We start from the raw sequence: 27,649 nt of genomic DNA, 5'->3' as shown, positions 1-27,649 counted from the left end.
GCAGCTGGCTTGTGATATGGAGAACGACACAGACTGCTGCATCCCAAACTCAAATGGTGAGTTTTCATTGGGGTATTCTACTCCATTCTTCTGATTATTTCCTCATGATCTGCACCGTTGCTAGAAGAAGATAGCCGATAGCTACCATACATTGTGGTTAAAGATAAGGGCTTGACACCAGGAGATTCCTGGTTCAAATCCCGGCTCAGCCTCCGACTCACTGTGTGTGACCCTGAGCAAGTCACTTAACCTCCTTGTGCTCTGTCCTTCGGCCGAGACGTAGAACAAACGAGGTCCTATCGTGACTCTGCAGCAGTTGATGATGCATAGTTCACCTCCTAGTCTGTAAGTCGCTATAAGCATCTGCTAAATGACTAATTAATAATAATAATAACAATAATAATAATATAAAAAGAATTAAAAAAGGAGAGAAAACAAAGCCAATGTAAACTCCATCAAAACAACAAATGCATTTAAATAGGGTTTTTTTTTGGACAAATCCTTATGCGCTATGACACAACTGTGATTCACTTAAATAGTTTGCATTTGTTAATTTTACTTTTTTTTTTTTTTTTTTTGTTTGTTTTTTTAAATTGACGTTTCTTGGGCTCCTTCATACCCTTCTGTATAAAACTGGACTTTTTCAACCCAAACCCCACATTTCTTCTTGTTATTTTTATATGCCGGGATACAACTCCAAACGGATAACGTTACTGAACGCTGCAAAATAGGATTTTTCAAGCTATAAAGTAAATACAGCCACTCGGGCAGCAGAGGTAGACCAAACTCTCTTCAGGGTTACATTACTGCAGTCTGGCCCACCTTCTTCGCAACATTAGTGTAATATTTACAGGCTTGGATGATCTCAACACAGTCTTATCAATACAAGTGGACGAGATCTGAATCCCCTCTCTCCATGAATGCCTTTGACAGAACAGCTTAGAAGGAGGCAAAGGAACCCAGCACCAAATCCCTGTACTCTGGGGGAGGGGGCAAAGGGAATGTCGATTTCTACTTCTCTCTGCTTCTGATCGGAATGATGGCACTTATCGAACCTTTACATTGGCCTGAAAAAAGGGGGATGGGGTCCGTAGTGCATCGGTAAATGAATGTCCAGATTCATATTGGGGAGCTCATAGTTTACCTGCAGGTTTGGCAGGGGGGGGACGTAAGGCGCAGGCTGGATGTGAAGGGGCACGTTTAGGTGCGGATGGGGGACATGCGGCAACATGATCTGTGGGTGTAGGAGGTGTGGAGGCGGTGGGTGCTGCTGGACGAGTCTCTGGACGTTAAGCCCAGGGACTGGATCCTGCCTCCGGGGGATTTTGGCAGGGGTCGTGTCTGGAGGCGGGCCAACTCTTTTGACGGCATGATCTAAGGAAAAAAAAAATACAAAAATAAAAACATGACAAAATATTTATATTTTAAACAAATTTGACAACCACGCTCCACTAGTCAGATTTTCTAGTTGAACGCCTTGTTTCGGAAGACGTACCTGCATCTTTCTTTCTTAGTTCGTTTTCTGCTTCCGTCTGAAGATCTTTAATTATTCGCTCATCGTCTTGCTGAATAATGAAATAAAAAAAAGTTTTGCATAAAAAATTCACATTTATCGGCAGTCTATCAAGAAGAAAAGTTTAGTAAAACAAGAGAATACATTAGTTAGAAAACTCAGAGAGAGCCAATAAGAATATGTTTGTCCCATTCTCATGTATAATCAATGAAGGAGTTCTGTTTTTAATTATATAACTTAATTTAGCATTCTTCAGCTCGACAGTTATAATTCAGGACTGAAAGGGTTAAAGCAAATCAATGACTCTTAACTGACATCGTGCAATTGACTAAACAAAACAGTGCATGAGAAATAACACTTTCAACTTGATTCAAGGTAGCCACCAAACACTTAAACATATACGTTATCAAATAACATAAAGAAATCCAAAAAGATGATATTAATGTAGTTCATTTCTTCATGCAGAACCTGTAATGGTTTAAACACGTCATTAACATTCCGAGTGCGGGGTGAAATTCTAAGAGTAGTGGCTGCTCATAGGTTTACAAATGAAACTTACAAAAAGCACAGCAGACTCATGTTAAACAGCTCGGCATCTTCTCATAATAAGAGCAGGGGTGGGGGGCCAGAAATGTGACTTACTGTGGGGTCTGTCCAAAGCGAACACTTCTGGCACTGTCGGCAGGCGGAGCCGGGCGTGCGGGCGTGCTGGCAGAAGTGGTTGTATCCGTTAATGGGGGCTCGACAGAGGTAGCACATGTGGGCTCCACAGCGACAAGACATTCGGTTGCAGCCTTCGGACTTGACCAGGCCTGTCCCACACTGGTGACACTTCCGCACGCGGGCCGCCGTCATTTTCTCCTCGCTGTTTAAACATGTAATAGGGTTATTCTCACAAACGCTTTCATTTGCAGGAACATTTTAATGCTAATGCTACTGGCATATCCCTTCATATACAGGTTTAGAAAAAAAAAAAAAAAAAAAACACAGCAGACAAATTAACTAATCAAATATACCTTAAAAAAATGGTATTTATATATTTATATCATAGAAAGAGTTTAAAAAACATTAAAATAGAGGTTAGAGAAAAGAGAAGCAGCCAGTGACCTGTACAGGTGATGTTGGCTTTCAGAGCTGTGGCAAGGTTTCTTCCCATCAAGTGGACTTCCTGCTTGGTTATTAAAGGATGCAGTGGATAGCCCCAGAATACAGGAAACAGTGTCTGAAACCCAGCTGCATCCATCTACCCAGAACTCTACTATAGCTGCAGGAAAGTACAGCACCTATACCAGCTTCCTAGCTACTCAGTCAGCAAATACTGATTATAGCGAGAGAGGTTTGATACAGTTCAGGCACAATTCACAGCCACGGCTTGTGGTTACATTATTTTAGACCCTGGCTGGAGGAGGCTGGAGTTAGTTAACACATTACCAATATGTCAAAGTATAAATGCGCGCACGCACACACGTTTACACTCCTATATTTGTGGGGGCTTCTCACTGACTCACACTATAATTTTATTTACTATTTCTAACTCGTCAGAAAAAACTCCACACAGGGTGAAAGTCGACAAGCATATTTAATTCTTAAGAAGGTGTTTTACAAATATCCACAATGTTGTTTATTCAGGAGTTACTTTCTTTATGGGGACATTTTCTCATATTTTGTCCCCACATTGATAGTAATACCTGCCCACACACACACACACACACACACACACACAATAACCACTGTAGCTACAGACTTAAGTCTCAGTCTGAGTTACAGTATCGGTACAACACATACTGAGAAATAGTTTTTAAAAAGCTAAAAACAACAAACCACCCCCAGCCACATGAATGTTATTGCAATAAGCAGCACGCGTTGCATTTAACAGCAAAGAAGGTGGTTTCATTATCTCCAGAATCAACGGACTAACAGGAAGCACAGCTTGTGTTTGTTAAGCTGAGTTTGAATAGCAGATTGATGAAAACAATAATTGAAGCCTTTACTGTAACTGAGATGTTGACCATATGGGGTTCCTCAATAGACAACATTTACAATATTAAAGAGAGTTCAAACAAATACTTACAAAGACACCCTTATGCGGATTTCATCTTTCTCGGCCACTTGGTCACAAGTCATGTCCATGTGGTCCTTCCAAAGAATATGGCATTTCCGACAGCTTTCCTGAAAAAAAGAGAAACAGGTTTGGAGGGTGCTGTACATAAACACAGGTTACATACATACATGTAATCTGAGAGAGAGAGATAGAGAGAACCATATGGATCCTAGTAAACACTTTAAAAATGCACTGTCCTTTTGAATTGCTCCATAGTTGTTTATTAATCTGAAGTAATTAGGTCAAATTAATATAAATGAAGTAGTTTACAGGAAGATTGGAGGGACTGTTGCCATTGACTCAGCGGCAAATGAGAGCTCATACATGCAGCAGTGAAAAGGTAGAAGCCTGGCTTCTGCAGTACACCTGCTGTTAGCCCACTTGACTGCAGTAGCCAGCCCACTGAACACCCACAAATACTCCACTAAAGAGCCACAAACAAGCTACACTCTGGCTGCATCTGCTGCTGCTGGACTCTTTTCAGGTCGAGCCATTACACACACAAGAAATGTCAAATAACTGTCAGCAAATTGAATTAAACACTAGCTTCCACAGTACAACTGCCAGCTCAGGCCGAGAGAAATACTGCCACTAACGAAACTCATCGTCTGTTTCACTTTGTCACTAAACTGAGGCCTGCAGCCGAGGTGTGCTAGAGAACCAGCTGCACTCCTCCACACCGAGATCGAGACAAGTCACAAGCAAGCTTCGACCCCAACCATTCATGAATGATTTCAGCCAAACTTTCTCTTTTCTTTTTTAAAGCTGCAGTGCCTCAGGGCCAATGTGGACATATGTGCATACTGCAGCCCTGTCTAACACAGGTACAAGGGAAAGCAGGGGGACAGCCAAGCACAAAACAGCACGAGCCTCTGTCCGGATGCTTAGTTCCGAGCAGCTGATAATTATACACCAACACAGGGTCTTCTCAATGCCAGCCCCAGTCGCGGCAAAACCAGCCTACAGCACATAGCACACTGAAAAAAACTAACAAACAAAAAACCTGAAGACATGTGGTTCACACAAGAGGAGATGATGAATGGATTGATGCATTCTCAGGACAGATCTGAGCGATGGCGTGGAAGACGACAGCATTCCAAGAGGCCATCTGGATTTAAAAAAATCTAAATCGTGATATACACTTCACAGGAGGCAGAAGCAGCATTTGAGAATGTCAATAAAACACCAATGGGTGTTTCTGCTACATATTCCAGTAAAACCGGTCCATTATCTGCACCCGCCATCAAGACTGTTACTGTGTACAATGCAACCAGTTTCTGTAAATTCCTTTCAAATTATACGCTATTGATTCTTTTTTGGTTTGTTTTTTCTAATAGGAGATTACAAATGACTCCTATAAACGTTATGTAAAGCTATGTAAAGTTATGAAACCTCTTGCCACACAGCTCAGCTTGTAAATACATCTACCAGACTGAACACCTATAAGCAGTGAGACAGCAAACCCTAGTGGCGACAGGAGTCATGACAACATGTGTTTGGGTCACAGGCACTGTATAAATACTTCCCAGTTGAAAGCAGTCCAAAGGTAACATAAAAACGCACTGTGTGCCTTCCTAACGGGGAAATTACAGTGTCTGTGCAATAATGCAGAATAACAATAATTTAAAAAAATGTGTAGCATCCAACTGTTTACAATTACAAAATTTACAAAAACAAGGTAGACTGGCAGCCTTGTAGTATTTTCTGTAGGGTCAGATTATGGCTTTTCTGTTGTCACAAATAGTACCACCACCACTGCATATCATTTTAATGATGTGTCAACAATACTTAAAAAAAGAGGAACCACTTATACACTTGAAATAACTGAATAAGCAGCCTCAATGGTCAGGTCCCTTTGATAAAATAGACAAGCAACCTTTGAATGCAGTGGGACACCTCCTATAGTGTACTGTTTTAGTTCAACTACGGTGCAGTTCCAGAACAGGAAACACAACGTTTGCACACAGCCAAGAGATGCAGGCTCTGCGACTGCACAGACATTCTGGGCTCGGAAGGCACACACCTCTCCACTTATATAAGTGTTCTATAAATAACTTGTGACTTCACTGTGATGCAACACCATGAAATCCACATGACTGAACTTGACTTGGGAACGCATGGTTCTGCTCCCTGCACATGAAAACACAGCTTTCTGGGGCCAGCAGTACTTCTTGAAAGCAGCAGGCCGTTTGCTCATGCAGGACATGTATTGTTCTGTACCCGATCAACCACAAACCAATTTAAACACTGACCTTAAAAAGGTACGTGTTACTGCGCTCAGAATATATTAGAAAGGAAACTTCCATGTAATACTGAAACTCAAAGCAAGCGTGTCAAGTGGAAAATGACTCAGATGTTGACTTGGACCAGACTTTACAAAACGCAACACATTTTTACTCGGCCTTTTTAAAAAAGGTCGGTCTACAGACCACAACCTGAACTCGGAAACACAGATTGTAAGACACATCGGATAGCGCCTGGGGCTGTTGCAAAGTATGTTATGCTTCTTTAACTCTGTTAGTTCTCTGTTTTTTACAGCAGAGTGCTCAAGCGTTTTAATGTTTGGCTGAAACAGAAATCTTACCACAACCCATTTCCTGTGGCATGCCTGCTCTGTGGACTGAGAGCGTGAAAGGAAAGTCACAGAAGCTGCTAATAATTAATCAGGCCTCTAAACTAAAACATCTGCTGGCTCCAGCCCCCCTGCTCCAACCACTAGGCCACGCCATCGCTCTTGCCAATGAAAAGAATGGATTACCATCCGCAGCATTTTAGTCTCAGTCTCTCCGTCTCTCTCTTTCTTCGTTAATTAGTTATAACTTGACAGACGATGCAAATACCATTCAAATAAACAGTAAAAAGATAATTACTGTAGGAACCACTTGGGGATACAGGAGTTTCCTGCATCTTTTCAGCTGTTACCCTTTCCTTCTGTGACTTAAATTATAATAATAACAATTCAGAGTATCAACTGTTGTATTGCCTAATTATCAGCCATTGAAGTTAGCGATCAAATTAAGAAAGATAAATTATTGGCACAAAAATAAGCAATGCAAAGTCAATGAGGCTGCATTTATAACAAAATAAAAAAAAAGAAACACACATACACGATTATTCTATTACTGATATGAGAAGTGGATGAATACGGATTGGTTCTATTTTCTTGAAGCAAAGCTAGAGACGGCTTTGCTTACAGTAAAATGTACCACGGGCAGCTGGTCTCCACTGATTGGCTAGCCATTCAAGAGTCATGTGACGGAGGATGGATGCAGGGAACTAGCTCTGTGTGGTTTGAACTCAGATATTAAATACATGCAAAGTTAGACACACTGAGGGGCCATATTTAAAAATACTTTGCGATTGCCTCCAGCACAGCAAGCGAATGCATCAAACCGAAAAGAACCAGTACGCTTTATTTCAACATTAGACATTGAACCAACACAGAGCAAAGTTTGCAATGAAAGACCACTCCGATATTTTGAGCATTTTTAAAAAAAAAATTTAACAAGCACGAAGCGCAAGAGCCCTGAAGATGGCCGGTATTGCTCTGTAAAGTCCAGGAAAGCCCTTTCCTCTTCAAATCCCCCAGCCCTGGTCTCTGAACTCCAGCACAACCCTGCAGCTCAGTTCCATATGGAAAATAAACCTTTTTGCAGCGGATCTGTAAAGGGAGAAGACCAGCGATGTGCAATCCCAGAGGCCTTTTTACTGCACTCTCAGCAACTTTCTCCTGATCAAAGAATGCAAGCCAATGATTAACAGCAGCTGTGCCAATCTAAAAATGCTGCATACCTGCCAAGCTTCATTCACTGTAAAGGAGAACTGCTCGGTTTTGCATCAGTACCGTTTTGATACGCATTAGCAGCTCTTAGTGATGGAATTTTGACTTACGCATCTACCTCACATAATTACCGGTACACTAATATCTGTAAAGCTTTAAAGGTCTTGCAATACAGATTGCCATGCTGGGCTTATCCTAGATTTACTCTTGGAGAAGAACTTTGAGTCTGTTTACTGGAGGCACATCCAGCTCTGGAAGAAACCACACCTATCGTAACAGATGTAGGCATAGTTAGGTCCATTGTTAAACTACACACACACCCACACAACCACAGGTTTGGATTGCTAGACCCATTCCTGCTTTTGAGGAGGAGCGAACCCTACCGTTAGACTGGAAACATGACTGCAATCTTTGTTTCGCAGCCAGCTAGAATAGTACACAAGGTACCCAACAGCCTCCTGCCCTGCCACCTGCCCACCTTACACAGCTTCCTGTAGTGAGCACAAAAAAATGGAGTGGACAATAAAGATGAAGCTGCGATTGATGCACTGTCGCAACAGAAAGGAAGGCAAGAAAGAAAGAGACAGACTGACGGTCCCTGGCATCATCTACTGCAGTCATTCAAAAGCTCCCCTAACCCTGGTGCGCTCCAGGACCACAAGCACAGTATTTTACTCAGCTTTCAAAGACTGATTCATCCCTCGTGTATCCCCAGATGCACAGAGCTGAGCACTGCAACAGAAGACCAACAGCTGAAATGGAGCTTACGGGCTGTGCACAGAATATTTTACAGGAACACAATGAGCTCACCACATTGATATTCCAAACACAGTCAAACAGACGTTCTGCAGGAGCCTTGTGCAGGCAATAAAAATAACACAAATCCATTTTATAACCAATTTCATATATTATTAAAAAAAAAAAAAAAAAAAAAAAAAAGATAGAAGTACTATTTACTTGCATATTTATTTAAAAAAAAACTTTGCATCACTCAGCTTGGCAGAATGCAAACAAAATTACTAAAACAATTAGGCCTACTCAGAGTGCTTATATTAAAGACAACTTTAAAAGGTTATTCCTTTTACTATCACTCATAAGTACCAAAGGAGGCATATTTTAAACACACAATGGTAAGGAATAGGTATTCGGTTCCCTTTTGAAAAATATATAGATTCCACCTTGCACATTTCTGTATCTCTAGCAGCAGAGTAATCCAAAGACTGGAAAAAATCAATAGGCGCTTCTGTGGTTCTCTCATATGTATTACTAGCACTGAAAGGATCATTTCATTGGGCTGAATCAGATTTCATACTGCAGCAGCTTCCTAGCAGGACCTGAAACCCAGTCCTTCACTGATTCAACCAGACAACAAGAAAAGACTGGACTGCAAAGGACATGTGAGAATTTAAGCTGTGCCGAGTTTATGATGATCTCACATTGCACCAGTTATGAATAGTAATACAAAATAGATACATTCTATAAAAGTAATAATCTTAAATCAGAACACTAGTCTAATCAAATACTGTAGATTTAATGCCTCAATTATATTTTAACATATTTATGTACTTTGCACTTTGAGGAGTAATGGTTACTAAACAAAACTTTAACTAAAAAAATGATAGGAGACATCTCGAATAAGTAACCTTTTGTTACTTATCACAATGCACAATACACGGGTAAAAAACTCACACTGTGCATCGGCCCAAGCCATTACTGAAATCCAGGACAATTATATCACCACATTACTATTCCCCTCACAGCCAGATGTGAACCGTCTGTATTGCTGCTGCAAGATGAAATCCACTTAGAGCATCAACAGTGGCCTGGAAAGTTTCAAGTGCAGTTTCAAGCTAGCAGCGTGACATGTGCTATGCTGGTGCCTGTCGCACCACATTCATTGCAATTTACAGAGCTGCTGTTTGTGTATCACACAAAGAACACCAAGTGAGCTCTGGGCTTTGATCTGTATTGAAAGTCATATTTTCAGAATACACGCATGTATGCAAGAGTGAGTGTTTCTCTCACTTGGGGTAATGTAGAATTCTATTCTGCAGTATTGCAGCCTCCGTAACAAAGCTTAGTCAAGTGGAGACTTCCAGTATTATCCATCACACACTCACAGAGGTAGGTGTGGTACCTTTCAGAGTGTGAATTCTCTAAACACAGCACAAGCAACAACATACGGGATATGAAAGTAGGTCACAGCACACATGCAAGTGCAAAGAAAGGTACAGCACAAGTTTTTAAATGTTCCTTGATTTCACTGATAATTCAGACTAGGAGTTTTCCAGGCATGTATTTTATATCTTTTTCATTATTCCCCTGGATAAGCAATGAGAAATGGAATCTATGAAATCCAAGGCAGCTGCTTGAAGTGGGGTTCAGGCCAAGCCAGTATGCTCAGGTCTCCAAGGCAGCTCTCTACTGCCACCATGTGGAGCTGAACACACCGTGACTTCAAACAGGGGCTGTCTCACACACAATTTGGGGAGGGTTTTCCTTCTTGCTGTTTTGGCCTTTCTATTTTATAGAAGCCTTTTTTTCGCCCAGATGATTTCTGACAAAGCAATAAACACACACTACATGTACATTCAAGAATTCAGCACTTTATAATATAACAATTGCACAACCAAGTATATAACTTGTGAGATTCCATTGCAGAACTCTTACCAAGGGTCTAAGTGCTACAATTTCAAACCATTTACTTCAGTCTTTAAATTAGCCTACTATAATTCCCATTTTTTGAAAGAGGTTAAAAAACCCTCAATTTTACAAAGCTAGAACCAAAACAACCAAGTACATTTGTATATTTCAACTTCTCTTAGGCAGGAATTAAGATGATTTATTTCTCCTTTTAAAAAAAATAATGAATTAGGAGTTAAAGAATGAAGTAAATGCTTAGAAAATATCTATCCACGTCAAGTTCAAGCTGCCGGGAAGCTGAACCCTCCCTCTCCCTCCCCTCCACCCCCTTCAGCAACATCTAAAAATACTCCAGCTTTCTCTGAAAGGATCCTGATGCCCAGCTTCAGCTGAAACGAATGACTGGTGCAGGAAGTCTCCCACTGTGACAGAGAGAATAAAGAATCCAGGACACTTGCTCCACACACGCGACTCTGCTGTGCCTGGAGGGGTGGGCAGAGGCAACGGCACAACACAAGCCAGAGGCAGAAAGATACTGGCACAGAAATCTAATTGAGATTAAGGATAACGTATGAACCGCATGCCCAGATCACTGAAGATTGGCAAGCTATGGTACTTTTCATAGCAAGCAGTCCTTCTTATATACTTACTAACTGATTAGGCTTGCATAGCTAACATTTTGTATTCATGGATTAAATGCAGACAACTACTGATAGTCACCACAGCCTCGCTTATTTCCCCTCTCGCTAAAAAAACGGACCACTGCACATTGTGCCAGCACACTGGAAACTGGAACGGAACTAATTATGCCATTCGGAGAAGTGAGACTCCTCTCCCAGTAATCAGTGTGCTCTTCAGACAGACGCAGTGTTCATGAAAAGTGTCTCATCAGCCACTCCCAGCCATTTCAAATACAAATCCAGTTGGAATAAATCCCTTCGCTTCCTGCTTGCCCCACGCTATGCCCAAGTTCCTGTCTGCAGAGCCCCCCCCCCCCCCCCCCCCCAAACAAATTCAGTTTTTGGCAACTCTGCCGTAACTAATTAAAACACAACCCGGGCAAGCATAATCTAGTTTTAAAGCTGCACAGAATTCCCATCTCTCCTTCTCTCTGTTTTTTTAAGTAAAGTTAAGGGAGCAGAACCAATTTGCTTCACTACAACCATTACTACATAGTGCTCTGTCCATAAAACTCTGAAAAGTAAATGCCATTCTTGCCACCTGCAGAAGGCCTCTCTTTCATTAAGAAACAGGGCCACTCTTATTACACAGTAGCAAACTTTCCACCTTTCCAACTAGAACCAAGAAACAGAACAGGACTGCTTTAAAATGGAAACAGTCCAAATGCAAAGCACTGCATTAAAAGTAAAAAAAGGTTGACACTGTCAGGTTTTGAATTCTCTGGAAATGTACACAGAACAGTAGGCAGCCTGGCCTCATTCCTTTATCAAATCACCATGGTACGACAGCTCCCTCAACTGCACTGCCTTCGGAAGCCTACCATTTTATAGAATCCCTGCCCAAAAGTGTGCAAGTGACTTAACAGGATTAAATGCAGATGTGAGGATACAGCTATTAAAGTGCATCAGAGCTGGACAGACAACGGAAAAGTATTGACCCATTCCACTCAAACTGCACATAAAAAAAAAAAAAAAAAAAAAAAGAGATAAATCACTGCACAAACATACGAAGGCAAACAGCAAGATGAACAGAGATCTAGAAGCTGCTAAAAGTATCTTGCTTATTACCTTTTAAAATATACCTTGCAGTGCAATAGGGATGCTATTGCTTTTATTTAATTTAGGTCATTAGATTCAATGCAGTAAAATGCGGGGTTCATGTATATAGAAATGAATATAATTAATGAGTCTATGTGTAGCCTGACAAACAGTGATTTCTCTGGAGCTATCATATAAAAAAAAAAGGAAAGTCACATTTTGATCACATGCCAGCCAGGATATATAGCTTCCAGCTACAATGTGTCTCTACGGGAAGGGCCCAAGGCTCTTAATGGAACTGGGGAATGTTCTGTACATAAATTAAATTAGAGCAGAGCTCATCATTTAGATGTCTGCTTGCTTGCCTTTTACCCGAGATTCTACTTGCTGTTCACCAAAGGGGTTCCTACAGAAGGAAAGTTTAGGATCTGAAGTGAACAGAGTAAGGAAGCCCGGTAAAAAACTTCAACCTTTTTCAGTATGAAAAGCATTCAAATACTAGGATTGAAGAGACATCTGAAAACTGGAAAAAGCTGGTTAAAGAAACTGCCACAGAATCCCTCATTCCTGACATTATATTTATGGAATAAATAAGTAAACATCTACTTTATATGGGAACACTATAAACTTAGACTTGACTACGCACACAGTAATGCAGTTAGACTTGCTGATTCAAGTATTTTAACCAATTCCCCAAGACTGCATGCATTATGTTTATGTTTCAGGGGCAAAACAGAATAAGACATCAGACCTTGCAGAAATCCCCAAAATGAAATGCAGAGATCTGTCAAGAACCAGTGCATTTTACACTGTATAAATATTAAAATCCTTATACTAAAACCATTCCCATTGCAACGCGCACACACAAAGAACCTGTCACCTTAAATCACTCTTGCAAAAGAGCTTCACGAAGCCAAGCCTAAAAATAAGAAACATCAGTCCCAATCACTTCACTCACTGGAGAGGTACTGTGAAGCACTTACAATCACTTCAAAACAGCCTCATATTTTATTCTTATTTTTCATTTTTAAAAGTCCCAGAAACAAGGTTAGCCTAATGATACAGGTGTAGCAGGAGTATATCTTTTTCCAGCACTGATTACACAGACCGAACTGAACGGACTCATTAGGAGCTGGAATGTCCACTACGACATCAGAACAGAAAACAATAACATCATGTTAACACATTAAGTGATAAGGATTATCTCCACTGCAGATGAGAACAGGGCTTATCAAATAAAATGTAAATGTATAAACACTCTTTAAAAACCACTCAATGCAACAACATTTATGTCTGTGGTAATAAAGAGACACCAACAGCCAACAGTCCTCCAATGCTGGTTTTCTGCTGACCACACATATACACACTTTCAATTCAAAGCAGACAAGTACGCTAGACATTCGGAGGCTGTAAATATCTAGCTAGCTGTCTGTACCAAACCAAACAGGCTTTTTGGTTGTCATGTTTTCGATTGAAAGCACCAATTCTAAATGTGCTTAAAAATGTAGCCTTCTAAATAAAGAAATAACAAATAGAAGAAGTGGAGATTAAAATTAAGACCACAGTTAAGATAATAATAATAAAAAAAACAGTGCTAAGTTAGAGCCTAGAGTACAGAAAAGGGTCAACTTTGCAGGTCAAGAGACCTACTCTAAAGTAATGTATCTCATCAGAAAGGCAGGACCTGTGCTATAGAGTACAGGGGAAGCACACTGTATCCCTCAGTGATTCACAGCCAAGGCACTGACAAACTCTGCTGTGAAGGAGCCTGCAGCAATTCACAGCCCAGTCTCACTCAGCAGGGCTCCACAGTAAATTAAAAAAGAAACTGAATTACTGGGGACAGAAGTCCACAAAGTTAATTCAGTTAGGAAGTCAGTCACAAGGCTAATGACGGCTATAAATGCCATTGTTGGAAATATGTGGTCCCCCAGCAGACTGGTACATTTTTTGCCCTGGTGTAAATCTATTTTTTTGAGGTTAAAAAATGTTTAAGGATGGAGGAGAAAAGAAAATACTACGACCGATGTATCACTTCCTCTTGATACAGGAAGTGAGAGAAAAAACTGCAATGCCTCAGATAACGAGGAGCCATCGTTTCCTCTTGCAGACACTATGAAAATAGGAAAGATGAGGTGATCGGTCACACCAGACCAAATCAGGAAACCACTTCACGTCCAGTACACAAAGGCTACCCTTTCTCTTCGAGTCGCTGCTTTTGCCGTCAGTAGTTCTTGTTTTATTCCTTCAATACAATATAGGAACAAACCTTTCCAACAATAGTCTTTTCTACTCCAAATTACTAAGCTGTATGAACTGGTAATAAAGCTGCAACAGGACAGGAGAGATCTATACACCCACAAACCTGATAAGATAAGGATAACTAAACTGTTCCAGTGTGCAGGGATGAAAAGAAGACTTGCTATTGTATACACTGTGGCCAACCAAGCACATAATAAAACCTGGAACAGGTGAAACTGCAATGCAATAGGATTTCCATCCCTAATGAGACTAATAACCTGGAAGGGCTGGTTACAGAATGGAATGTGAGAATACCAACACACATTTTAGAAAACACCATCAATTGTGCAGGACGGATGTGGGACACCTCTCCAAGGTATTGGAATGGACATATGGGATGTGGCCAAGGCTGATGTAACATCAACAATCTGCCAAATCACTAGAACAGAAAAATCTTTCAGCAGCTTTTACTACAGAAGGACGGCTCCTTGAGACAGTCGGGAGAGGATGAATCACCAAGCTCTCTTATGTGCATGCTTAGCTATAACATTGGCATTCATTATTCAGAAAGGAGAACAAACCAAGTTTTCACCAGCACTTCATTCAAAACATTTATGAATTAATGCGTAAAAACACACAAATGGAACCAAAAGATAAGTACATTAAAAGGGGATCAGTGCTAATGTTAAGCGGTAAGAAAGTGGATATTAAAAGCAGCAAAATGCACAAGAGGTTTTTCTGATAGCCAAACAGAGTGCCTTATTGCTTCAACAAATAATTTTAGACAGAGTTATAATTTTGGAGCTTAAATGTCATGGAAATCTCAAGTAATACGAATTTAAACCAAATCTGCTGCTTAAACTGAAAGCCTGTTTAAGAGACTACACTGATAGTGAAAGGAAATAGTCAAATAAAAGCCCTTAGCCCGGCTAGCAGTCTCCGGACGAAATCCAAACCACAGAAATGTAAACTACTGCTGGTAACATCTTGAAGTCTGACTGCAGATAAGGGGACGCAGGGTTTTCAGCTACTGATTTTCCATAGTTTTACTTTCCTGCCATAAAAGGACAACGAAATGCAAGACTGTCTTCTAGACAGGATGTTACAATAAAAACATATTTGCAAAACAGTCTCTCGCTAAGGCGAGGAGGGACAAGACCCAACCATTTCCTACTCTACCAATTTGCCCGGCCAAATGACAATTTTACCATTTCATTTCGAAAGAGTAACCATTACCCTAATCATCACCACCATCCTTATCATCAACATCAAAGTTTGAGGTATAGGTGTTGATGCAATTTCTAGTTTCCAGTTTTAACTAAAGCAACAAAGGCACTAGACTGCACATTTGGACAACTTCCAAACAAATCTCAAATGTTGCCAAATGAGTTAAAAGCACTGAAACGTGGAGCAAAACTAAACACTTGAAAGATCTTCACATTCCACAGACTGGACACAGGACCTCAGACACTGTTCTCTTCCTGCTGCTATGGCAACACAGTCCCTCTGAGTTAGCGCTATTAAAAGGAACCGAACCAGCAGAGTGATGACATGTTGTACTGGTCAGCTAACAAAACGATGTCGCTATGACCATTTTATTGCTTTTCAAATTCCACCTAAGCAAAGGAAATTAAACAACATAGCTCAAAAACGTACCCATCAAGCACTGGTATTCAGTTATAGATGTGCATTAAAATGAGTACACCTGCAAAGGAAGATAATAGTCAACCTCAAGTCCCCTGGGAGGAAGCAGAAGCATGAAGGGTATTTTAACCCTTTCACTCCTGGAGGGACCACCTCAAGATCCCGCCTTATCTTAGCGCCGTATGTTAACATGCGCTGTCGGAATCATACTGGAACCTCACGAGACTCCCAGGTCCCAGTCTGAGGTCGTGTAGAAATATATATTAAAAAATTATAATATTATGGTCCTGTTCTCATGTATACCCAATAAAAAGGAGTTTGTTCTTCAGCTCGACAAATACAATTCAGGACTGAAAGAGTTATGGGTCTGTCTTTTACTCGAATCAATAGCTGCTCAAGAATCCTTTGCTTATATAACCTCCTACTGTTACAAGCATAGTAGTAGTACCAATTAGGTGCAGTGTAAATAAAGCATGCAGATTGATCAATTAAAGCTTTTTTTTTTTTTAATATTAATCCATGGCAGATTTTTTTTTTTTTCTTCATTACCACCCAACCAAATCCAAACCCAGTTTAATCTCTCCCCACCCAAGAAAAACAAAAAGATGTTTGCAAAATAATAAAAACCATGGGACAGCATAATCCCTGTGCAGTCTCCGAGCACCACCTAGTGGTCAAGTGGAAAGCAACAGAACATCGCTGGAAGTGATCAAACACCACCAGCATGTCAAATTCTCTACTCAGTTCAGTGCTGCGTTTTGGGAGCAAGGATGCATTTGCACTTGGGTGTACATGTGATCATAGGGAGGTGGCCAAAACAATTCTTGATTGCTCAACTGCACAAGTGCAGTTTAAAGAGGAACACTGAACAAGTCAAATAATGACCTCATGCTTAAACAAGCTGAATTACAGCCTACTGCAACAGCAACAGGATTCAGAGTACATTTAAAAGTGTTTGAAACACCCAAAGGTTACTGGGGACTTTGCTTACCTTTCTGCAGCGTGCGTTCGGACAGCTGAAAAGAAACACTTCTTTATCCAAGAGAGCCGGGAAACTACAGAAGGGGCATCTGCGACAAAGGAAGCGACAACAAAAATGTTGTACTCACTAAATTTCTCAATATGTCCGTGTGCGAGTATAATTTACCTGTGCAGTGTGTCCGTTACATTTCAGTAATAGGTTTCCCCTCTTATAATGACATTTTAAAAGTGAGAGAAAATAGGCAAAGCTGCAGATATTAACCGGTGCAGAATTGTAAGGTAAAACTGGCACAGGTGCAGAAAGACGGGCCACGCTCTTCACCTGGTGCAGGACAGAACAGTGTAGAACTGCACTACATTATTTCGATCAGGGTTAGGGTTAGGCTGAGTTCAATCTTAAACTCAGTATTAAAATTCTCTCAGCTGCCTTGACGCTGAAAAGCCTGAACCTACGTCGTAAAAACCCAAACAAGATACACAAATGTTTCAGCTAGTGTATCTGCTTGGCTTACTTTACGTTTTACTTTCCTACCAAACTATGGCAAATAAAAATTAAAAAAAAACACTTGTTTGTACAGATGAGCTGCCCAAACTTCTCAGAAAAGTGCAATAATTTCAGACAGCGGGCTTTTAAAAGCGGTTCACACCCAGCTGTTGAAACGAGGAGGTAGGAAGAGGAATCTGACCTAACAAGTTCGTCTGCGCAGGTGGCAGCCACAGCCTCTTCTGCGAGTCGCTCGTAGTATTTACACAAAACGTTCTCTGGTAACACCTTCTCCAGCTCACTCGTTGGGAAGGAGCACTGGCAGGTCCCATCCATGCAGCTCAGCTCCGACTACAACGGAAGGAAGTTCTTGATTGATTCTTCTCCAGATTTAGACACTTCCCTTCTGAACACTTGTCTAATTTTTGTAAGTAACTCACGCAAATAGGCAATACATGAACTATGGATTGCCTTATAAGTGAGGAACAACATTTTAAAATCAATATGATACTTCGCTGGGAAGCCAATATGTGTAGTGACCTTAAAACTGGTGAAATGTGACAAGTAGGTATGAGTAAGTGTTCTGGCTGCAGCATTTTGAACTCTCTGTAATAGAAGTCTGGTTCAAGTTGGCCATTGTCTAACTTTAGATCAAAATCAGGAGAGTTAAGAAGTACTGTTTTAGTTCAATCAGTATAAAAATGATCAAATACAAGTAAAAGCTTATAAAACATGGCTCAAATATAGTGATAAACGCAAATGGAAGACCATTTAAAAGAAGTTGCATTTGTTGCCAGCTTACCCTTCCTGCACCAAAGACAGCCTCTTGCGCGTACTTCACCAGGCACTCCTTGCAGAAGAGATGCCCGTCTGCACACTGCGTGAGCTCTTCAAAGGCAAACTCGCCATAACAGCAGAGGCACTCAATCAGCTGTCCGTCCTGCGAACACAGCGGGTACAACCCAGCAAGACAGGCAGAACGCTCCTGATCAAATCGCAAGGTGACACTACAGCTTGAAATTCTTTAGCAAATAAACTGTTTTAACAAATTCAGTTCAGACACGCCACTTCTTCAAAGATTCTTTAACCCCTGAAAATGTATCCTTACACTGTTCCGATTATCTACTGCAAAACTTTCCTCAATGCATCTGTAGTGCGCTATAGCCCTTTATCCCTCCAATAGCTTACCGTTTGATACTGCTCCTCATTCATCTGCAGAGCCAACAAGAAGTCTTCATGCTGAGAACAGGAAAGATTTAACACATGTAAAACTTAACAGACCCACTGTGGATATCTGCTGACTTCTATACTTGATATACAGTTCAGTTCTAACAGCTGGTTTCACAGACTCAGATCAGCACTGGTCTTGCACTACCTTACCTAAGATAACATTAGGTTGTCCAAGATTAATGCTAATCAGGTGCTGTGAAACCAGCCCATAATGTTATATAGGAAAACTCAAACTTGGTTTCTCTTAATCTGTTGGAAATGGAACAAACAGGCCTGGTTTCAAATCACTTTCAACTCCTGTGGGAGATAAATTCAAGGGCTTCTTAGCAAAACTTGAAGTGCAAACTATTCTTCAATCCGATTATTCAATCATTCATGCTCTCCACAGAAATCAGGTGCCGCCAATGTGGCGTGGGTCATTGGTATTGACTGGGCTAATTTCCCCATTCCAAGTGAAGAAGCTGCTGCAAGATTTCCTTGGGAGAGCTCAATTCGAATATTCGGGTTTGTGCAGCTTTATGCAAAACATTATTAAAAGTGACAAAAAATCCAGAAAATTGTTGGTTTACCTCAGCCATTTCCTTCGCTTTCTGTTCGTAGAAGTTTATTTCTTTAAGCAATGGCGGAACGATGCTTTTTTTGTCATACACTCTCCAGTGCCGCCTCTTGTTTTCCAGAAAATGCAAGCGCCTCTCTAACTTAAGATCACCTACAACAGGGAAAACGCATCTGCAACATTAGCGCTCAAGGGAAACTCCAAATCAAAAAGTCGTTACGCACATTAGTCTATGAAGATTGGTCTGTGCCACCTGGAGTCAAATCTCTAGATGTATACATACATCAAAAGCATGGTACTTGTATACAACCGATCTCAACAAGGTAATTAACGGCATTACTTACACTTTTTTTCAAAGGCTCAGAATATAGAATTACATAATCCTAACAGCTAGTACAAGTCTTCAACACATTTGTTGACACCTTTTCTGAAATCTTTTCCAATAGCATTATTTGGCCCCAAGAATGAAGTTAAAACAGAAGACATAAAAAAGAATGTTTGCCCACTTTTTCCGTACCATGTTCAAACTTGAAATCTATATATATCTGGCTCGTTTCTTTTTGCCTTTTCTGCTTTTTTGTAGCTTCAGGAAATGTCTCTCGCCACTTCTTAATGGCATCCGTTAAGGCCTGCAATACAATGAAAGCAGTGCAAGAGACAAAATACACACACACTCTGATCGCGTTAATCAGTGCATCACTCAGATTCAAGCTACTCTTTACTTTGAACTAGTAGCTTGTGTACTTTTGAAATCTAGGAAATAATACTGGTATCTAAAAATGAATGTCCACTTGCACACTGCAGACAGTAGCATTCCAATGGAAATCTGGAACCTGGGTTTATCAGATGTAAAACCAAGTGACTCTGCAGCAGTTGCTGATGCATAATTCACCCCCTAGTCTCTAAGTTGTTTTGGATAAAAGCGTCTGCTAAAGGACTAATTCATGTGTTTCTTCATCTCCAGCTAGAGTCATTATAAACCTGTATCCATCATTTTAAAATGATCAGTATAACTACAAAAAATAAGCTCCAAAGTTACTCGGGTGCATTTGAGTTGTCGTTCCAAACAAGTGCTAAAACCGTTCAACGGAACCAATCTACGCTTCCAAACAGGGTCTTTCAATTGCTTTACTTAAAATCCAGGCTAACATACTAATAACAGAGGAGCACGAGGCATGCAGTGGGGTGCGCTGACCTTGCGTGTGATTGCATAGTGTCCTTTGAGGGAATGGAGAGCCCATTTGATGTCCTGACTGCTTAACATTTTAAAATCAGCCATGAGGAGATCAGCAGCTTGCACGACAGTGCGGTGGTGTGCAGGTTGCAACTTGGCAAAGTCAAAATAATCTTCTTTATTCTAGCAAGAAAAACGAGTTAGAGATATTACGGTTAGCACCCCCGCACCCCGCCCGGTTAAATAAATGTACATTTCTATAGGTAATCTGCTGCCTCCTGGCTCCTTTGCTGTAGGTCACATGGTTTGGACTGCAGCCAGCAACTTTTCAGCAATAGCATGGTCTTCGCTATCTCCAGGGTTGGGCTCAATTCGTGCTATTCATTTCCAATTTTTTTTTTTTTTTAAATCAATTTCGTTTGAAGAAATTGAAATTGGTATTCTAGAGACATAATTGTTGTGACTGGTCCACATGTTTCATTTGAAGCCAATTTAATAGACTAGCAGAGGCTTCAATTGAAGTAATTTGTTGCCACTGTGAGAAGCTTGTTCTAACAGAATACTGCTAATTGTGATTCTGATCAATGTGCTGGAGCCGATTAAAAGGGAATGGGAATTGACCCCTAACCCTGGATATATCTGCATAGTACAAATTAAAGTAAGAAACAGAAGCAAAAGGTTTTCAAAAGAATACAATGGTGATCAGTGGTAACAGATAATCCATACTTACAGACGTGTCTTCACTGGCTTCAAGAAGAATACTTGCTTTTAAGGTAGGAGGCTCCTTCATCTTTGGGTAGTCGGGGTTTTCTAACAAGTAGTTACCAATTCTGCAAAATCAAAAAGAAAACACAGAAAGCAATGCAATACAAAAAACGAAAACAGAAAACTTTGTGTCCTGGATATTATATTGTGGTTCTGAAACCCTCTTTCATTGTAAAGAAATACTTACGTATTTAAATCAGCCAAATTGTGGGTCTTAATAAGGCTTTCCACAAACGCTTTCTCTATGTCAGGAAAGAGATTGGCCTGCAGAAAAAGGAGATTATAGGGGGTTAAAGAGGGAACTCCCAGAGAACAGCGATGGACAGAAATTAAAATACAAAAACACTCTTAGAAGTAAAACCAGTTACTACTGCTGCATTATTTCCCAAAACAAAAATATTAAGTGTAATTGTGAAATGTAAACTGTAGTGAAATTGGGCCTTTTTTTCTTTTCTAACTTATTTACTGTTCTCAGTAGCAGCCCTTATCATTTACTAAATGGAAAAACAGACTGTATTCACTGTTGAATCCAACAGAAATTGAGCTAACAGAATAGCTTTAATTTTCTAGTTATATCCTGGTAAAGTCATATGGCTCATTTTAAAATCATGTACACAGATTCATAATGACAGTAGCTGGAGATGAAGAAACAAATGCTAACCCAGGTTGAAGAGGCTATACCCACTGGAATTTTACTGTCTGCAGTGTGCATGTGGGCATTCACTTTTAGGTCCCATCCCACATTTCACATTACCGTTTCATTCGCCAATGAGGTGATCAGATCTTTGTCGTACCCCACGGCATAACCTGCTTCTGGTTCCAGAGGTTCCTGTACTGGGAAAGCAGGCCCAGGTCTCTCGTCGTCGATCTCCACTGCCTGGCCATATCCATTGCCCATCTGTCGGGCCTCTGGGCCTGGGTTAACCTCTAGGATGGGTTCAAACCTTGGCTGCTGTTGTTGCAATATGGGAACAGGAGCGCTCACGTGACCCACTTCTCCGGCTGCCACAGCCCCTTTCGGCATCGCACCAGCCAACGTCAATAATTGCTGAGCGTTATCATTACTGTTCTCTGAGAGTCGACGATGTGCCACGACGATTCTCCTTTCGTAAGGACCTAAAGGGCCCTCTCTGCGAGCTCCCTGTGGCACGCCTCGGGTTCTGTGTGGAACAGGGGTCCCGCACTGTGCCGGTAGAGGCACAACATTCGGAAGCAACAATTCCTGCCGTCTTTGCTAGAGAACGAAAACGGCAAAAGGATATAAAAGCCATGCTCCAAGGGTCAGCATCGTGAAGAAGTCGCAATGTCAGGTACATCAACTTCAGCTTAAAACAGTGCAATGCTTTTTTTAACAGATTTAAGCAATGGATATAATGCTTTCAAGATACAATTTTTTGGCTTAGTAAGAAAATACTGCCGTAGATATATTTACCTGTCTCTCACAGAGATTATTTAACTGATTCAGCGCATGAGGTCTCCCGTTCTTTGGATAATCAGGATTTTCTAACAAGTAATAAGTGACTCTGGGAAGGAAAAAAAAAAAAATGTACACAAACCTTTTATCTGAACAATCCATAATTTTTTATAAAAAAAAAAAAAATTATAAATACAACAGCAGTCTTGAATATTATATATTTTTATTAAAACGTTTTGAAGCTTTTCCCTGAAATATAAAGACATACTTACGCATTTAAATCTGTCAAATGCCGTCTCTGTATAAGGTTTTCCACAAATGCCTTATCTATGCCTGGGAAGAGATTGGCCTGCAGAACAAAAGAAATGAAAAGGAGATGAAGTGGTTTCGTATCTGTACATCTACACAACGGAACAAATATATTGTTTCTTATAACAGAAAGTAACGTGGGATGTTACCGTTTCATCTGCCAGTGACTTTATGAGATCCTTGTCGTACTCCATGGCATACACTGCATTCAGAGGGTCCTGTATGGGGAATGCTGGCCCGGGTCTCTCATTGTCCACCTCTGCAGCCTGTCCGTTTCTACTGGCTGGCTGGCGGACCTCTGGGACTGGCTGAAACCTAAGCGGCTGCCGCTGCTGCTGGAGCAAAATCGGACCATGGGCACCCGCATGACTCGCTTCTTTAGCCACTTTGGGCACTGCACCCCCGTGCCCAGCACCTCTTAAAGGTGGAACCAATGGCTCAGGTGCTGCAGCAACCAACACTTCTGCATTATACGCAGCTGGACGTCCAGCGGGTCCTGGGTCTTCTAGTTTAACTGCTCCCCAGCGAGCCGCTGGACGGATCACATTTGGACGCACCAGCTGACGCTGCTGTGGCTACAAGAGAAGAAATTAAAAAACAGATATAAGTAGAAGAGCTGACGATACAGTTTCAGCGGCTTAGCCGAATTACCATGACCCTAACTGCTTTTCTATTATATATCACACAAAATAGAATTTGCCTGCATGAATGCATAATAGTCTCCAAGTACAAAAATGGTTTGCATTAGCAAAGAATCGTTTAGAAAAACAAGTATGTGGAAAGCTTACCAGTGGTTGTAAAGCAAGACTATAAATGAAGATCTTTTTACGGCTTCAGGTGGAACTTTTACCTCTAAAATGACCACTCCATCATCATCGTCTTCCTCCTCCTCCTCTTCTTCTTTCATGTACGACAGCTCAATATCAGAGTCATCTGATATGGCATCAATAAAGCCACCCCAAGCTTTCCCATCTGCCATGAGAAAAACAACCATTTTTCAGAACATAACCCAATGATTCACCACTGAAGGGCTTACTTGGCGAGTGATGCCTAAAGTTCTCACCAACTTTTACCCACCTTCTCCCCGATGACGATGAAAAGTGGCCAGGTGAATGACTTCTTCATCAGCTTCTCCATCGGCCATTTTACATCATTCACACTCCAGGCCTGCCCACAGCACCCACCAATCAGTGACTCGATAGGGTCATGCCTCCAGACCACCTGGGAAAGAGGGGAACGAGAGATACATTTACCTGGCCATAAGCACAAGCAACTCTCAGGGCTCCAGGTAAACGTTTTGGGCGTCAAATCCAATTGATGGGCGCCACTTTTAAGAGCAAGTTGATTAATTCCACATTCAACTGCTTAAAAGAAAAGAAAAAAAAACAGAAAAATAATACAAAAACAGAAATGTAGCATTTGTACCATCACATTATCTCGCCCAGCTACATCTGTTCTACAGTCAGTCAGAACAGAAGTGTAATTTGCACTGTGAACCCCTTTCTGTAAATCACCTTTTATTTAATCAGCAATGAATTCAGCACATGCTACATTGGCTTACTGGAGGCTGCACAGATGCTTTACCATTTTACTTCCTGTGCACTATATTAACACAGCCCTTCGGGTTCAATATTTCTGTACCTGCATCTCAGTTTTGCTTCACATTCCTCACACTGACGTTTACTTTCATGTTCAATCAGAACGACCTTCTTACACTAGCTTAAAAGGCGTGCCGAGGCATCATACGCATGGCATTCATATATGCACATAAAAAAAAAAAAAAAATTTAAAATTAAAATATTTATAAATTAAATAATAGTTATTAATTCCGTTATTATCTGTAATAACGAAAGAAAAAAAGCATACCTGACTGAGCGTTTGTAATTTAAATTGCCAGTATATTTCTACTAAATGAATAACACATTAAGAAAGAATGTTACTCTAAGTTAAACAACCACCTAATACTGCAGGATATACGTTTTAAGTGTACAAGCCAGCCTCTTGCAAACCACACACGACACTGGGCAGAAGGTGGTGAGGGTGTGGCACCCACACAGCTGCTATACAATAAAATCCACTTAGTTTTTATTTTTGCCGAATGTAATACAGGTAAATTGTACAATCCAAAAAATTATATTTTGAGAGATTATTATTACAATTAATATGACATGTTTTTACTGTCTTTTGCAATACGTAGGGACGTTACACCTCTGTAAATATAAAACTACTCAAAACATACTTAAACACTGCAAGACCAACATGCAGTGGACAAAAAGTTGTATTTAAAAAATGTATTTAATTTGCAAATGATGACTACTGGGATAATCTTACAACGATTTCAAAAACTGATGATACGCTCATGCTTTCCTTCTCACATGTGATGAACGCGATCAGACCCTGTCCTTCTCACAGGGGATGAATGCAATCACACGCGGTCCTTCTCACAGGGGATGAACGCGATCACACGCTGTCTTTTTCACAGGGGATGAACGCGATCACACGCTGTCCTTCTCACAGGGGATGAACGCGATCACACACTGTCCTTCTCACAGGGGATGAACGCGATCACACGCGGTCCTTCTCACAGGGGATGAATGCGATCACACGCTGTCCTTCTCACAGGGGATGAGCGTGATCACACGCTGTCTTTCTCACAGGGGATGAACGCGATCACACGCGGTCCTTCTCACAGGGGATGAATGCGATCACACGCTGTCCTTCTCACAGGGGATGAGCGTGATCACACGCTGTCTTTCTCACAGGGGATGAACGTGATCACACGCTGTCTTTCTCACAGGGGATGAACGCGATCACACACTGTCCTTCTCACAGGGGATGAACGCGATCACACACTGTCCTTCTCACAGGGGATGAACGCGATCACACACTGTCCTTCTCACAGGGGATGAACGCGATCACACACTGTCCTTCTCACAGGGGATGAACGCGATCACACGCGGTCCTTCTCACAGGGGATGAACGCGATCACACGCGGTCCTTCTCACAGGGGATGAACGCGATCACACGCGGTCCTTCTCACAGGGGATGAACGCGATCACACGCGGTCCTTCTCACAGGGGATGAACGCGATCACACACTGTCCTTCTCACAGGGGATGAACGCGATCACATGCTGTTCGCCTACCCTACAGTATGATCGTGTTTACACGATCGCGGTCCTTAAAAATGGTGAGAGGCAGTATTTTGTGTTACATGCGTCAATTGTGCCTAACCCCCCAAAAAAAACCAAAAATGAGTTGCATATGTGACCATTTTAGATGCAGTCTGGAGCCGTGATTTATCTCCAGGTGTAAATCATGGAATGCCAACGATTTCAGAACACGTGCATGGAAAGCAGCCTATACAATACAGTACACACTAAACACCAAATGACTGCACAAGCATCAATGGAAGATCAGTTCAATGTATGAATGCATTACTGAAACTGTATTTTTGTGGTATTCTAAATTAATTTCATTATCAGAGTTTTTATTTTACTAAATGCTTTCTGATCTAGGCCACATTACTACAATTTACATGATTAATGGATAGTTTGCATGCTCCTATTTAAAAGCTGTAATTGCAACACTTCAGGGAAAGTCGGAGAAAGTCTGGGAAGTCTCTTCATGCTATAGTCTGGAGCTTTGCCAAACAGATTCCAATAGAGTTAAGTCACAATTCTTAGTTCCCCTAGATGGCACTTTCTATAGTGTATAATCCAAAGTATCCTTACAATATCCCCACAGGAGTTAGAAAGAGGTCCACTGAGCCTTCTGCTTGAAGTCACGTTTAGTTAGGTGACTGTACACTGACAACGCGGGGGATGTGAACTGAATTCTGATTTAACGATGGCTGGAAGGTTTTTAGATTGTATTCATCGAAGCGGCACTTACATGTTATGTATCCTGCTGTGGCCAGGTAAAGTCATAGGCAGTTGAGTTCAGTAGCACCGCCAGGCTCAATGAACACAGATCTGCAAGGTGAATAATCTATAAAGCACCTGTAGAATTTTAGTTTTGTCGTATAGAATTCAACAGCGCCGTTTACTACTATAATCACCATCACAGTGTGTGTTATTCATCTTGACTCGACATAAAAAGGAATGGGACCCATCGATTATCTGCGATAATGTTAGTGCTATAATCCTGTTTACAGTTTCACGTTTAAATGTTCTGTTGTTTTTTTTTTTTTTTGTTTTTTTTTTTTTTTTTTTGCTGGCACCGAACTAATATTCGTCCTGCCTGCCAAAAATAAACAAACACCGATCAAGGCAGGTTAGATTTGTAATAGTTAGATAGATATATATATAATATATATATATAATATATATATATATATATATATATATATATATATATATATATATCACACACACACACAACGTAGGCTTTCACTTGATAAATTTTAACATAAACATCTGCTATAATGTAATTATGCGAGAAATATCCACATACCCTTGTGTCTCTGCTCTCTGCTCTCTTCCTGTACAGTAGCAATAAAGCAACACGCCAGCAGCAGATTGCCAGTTAGATACCGGAAACTGGAGCGCGGAACACAGGCTTCGTCACACGCGCACTTCACCTGTAGGAATTCTGGGAGTTGTAGTTATTTATGGGCTTGAACAGGTCACACTCGTGGCAGGTAGGCGTATAGTATTTACTTCAGTTTTGAAGTAGATCATGAAAAGAACAGGCAGTGGGTGTTGCAGCCAGAGCCGATTGGAATGGTTTTCAATGACGTCATGTTGTTTTTGATTAAGGGGTGCCCAGTCACGGTAAGAGGTAAAATCATGACATAATCTGCTTGAGGGTCTGGATGTAAGTTTAACTTGTTCAATTAAATAATTTAGAGCAGGGCTGGGAAGACCGGGAGTGGAAAGAAAAATTTAGACCACCCGCTTGAGTTGCAAGTCTTAGGGGCAAGGGTCATATCTGTGTTCGTCTGGTATCAAATGAGCCTCTACACTTTGAATAGCATTTGTTGTATTTACGAACAGCACTTTTTAAAATTTGATTTAAGTACATATACAGTAGCTAACAAAATAATTGTAGATGATCTTTCAGCAACATAATACGTATTACTCAGTGGATCTCATG

General features: G+C 40.9%; 1 protein-coding gene across 1 annotated transcript; it reads right to left on the bottom strand.

Annotated features, from left to right (window-relative positions):
• Positions 1-262: 262 nt before the first annotated feature.
• LOC121300841 (E3 ubiquitin-protein ligase RNF216-like) lies at positions 263-27,078 on the bottom strand. The gene is made up of 20 exons (XM_041229765.1): positions 27,008-27,078; positions 23,632-23,775; positions 23,405-23,526; positions 22,704-23,129; positions 22,518-22,594; positions 22,264-22,354; positions 21,586-22,065; positions 21,019-21,095; positions 20,797-20,896; positions 20,088-20,249; positions 19,410-19,521; positions 18,906-19,045; positions 18,295-18,345; positions 17,909-18,046; positions 17,309-17,457; positions 16,633-16,711; positions 3,585-3,682; positions 2,156-2,378; positions 1,496-1,565; positions 263-1,374 (listed from the first exon to the last, which is right to left on the bottom strand). Exons 2-20 carry the CDS (start codon positions 23,696-23,698, stop codon positions 1,058-1,060), a joined length of 2,979 nt encoding a protein of 992 aa, XP_041085699.1. The 5' UTR covers positions 23,699-23,775; positions 27,008-27,078; the 3' UTR covers positions 263-1,057.
• Between the last annotated feature and the right edge of the window lie 571 nt (positions 27,079-27,649).

The sequence above is a fragment of the Polyodon spathula genome, chromosome 26 (genome assembly GCF_017654505.1).
Source record: "Polyodon spathula isolate WHYD16114869_AA chromosome 26, ASM1765450v1, whole genome shotgun sequence".
In the NCBI taxonomy this organism is placed as follows: Eukaryota; Metazoa; Chordata; class Actinopteri; order Acipenseriformes; family Polyodontidae; genus Polyodon; species Polyodon spathula.
The sequence above is the reverse complement of the archived record's forward strand: the minus strand, read 5'-3'. Positions and strand labels throughout refer to the sequence as shown.

Coding starts and splice junctions, on each gene's coding strand:
- LOC121300841 (XM_041229765.1), bottom strand. CDS start 23,698: ATGGCCGATGGAGAAGCTGATGAAGAAGTCATTCACCTGGCCACTTTT. Junction 23,130..23,404: donor ATGGAGTGGTCATTTTAGAG/GTAAAAGTTCCA, acceptor CTTCTCTTGTAG/CCACAGCAGCGTCAGCTGGT. Junction 1,375..1,495: donor ACTAAGAAAGAAAGATGCAG/GTACGTCTTCCG, acceptor TTTTTTCCTTAG/ATCATGCCGTCAAAAGAGTT.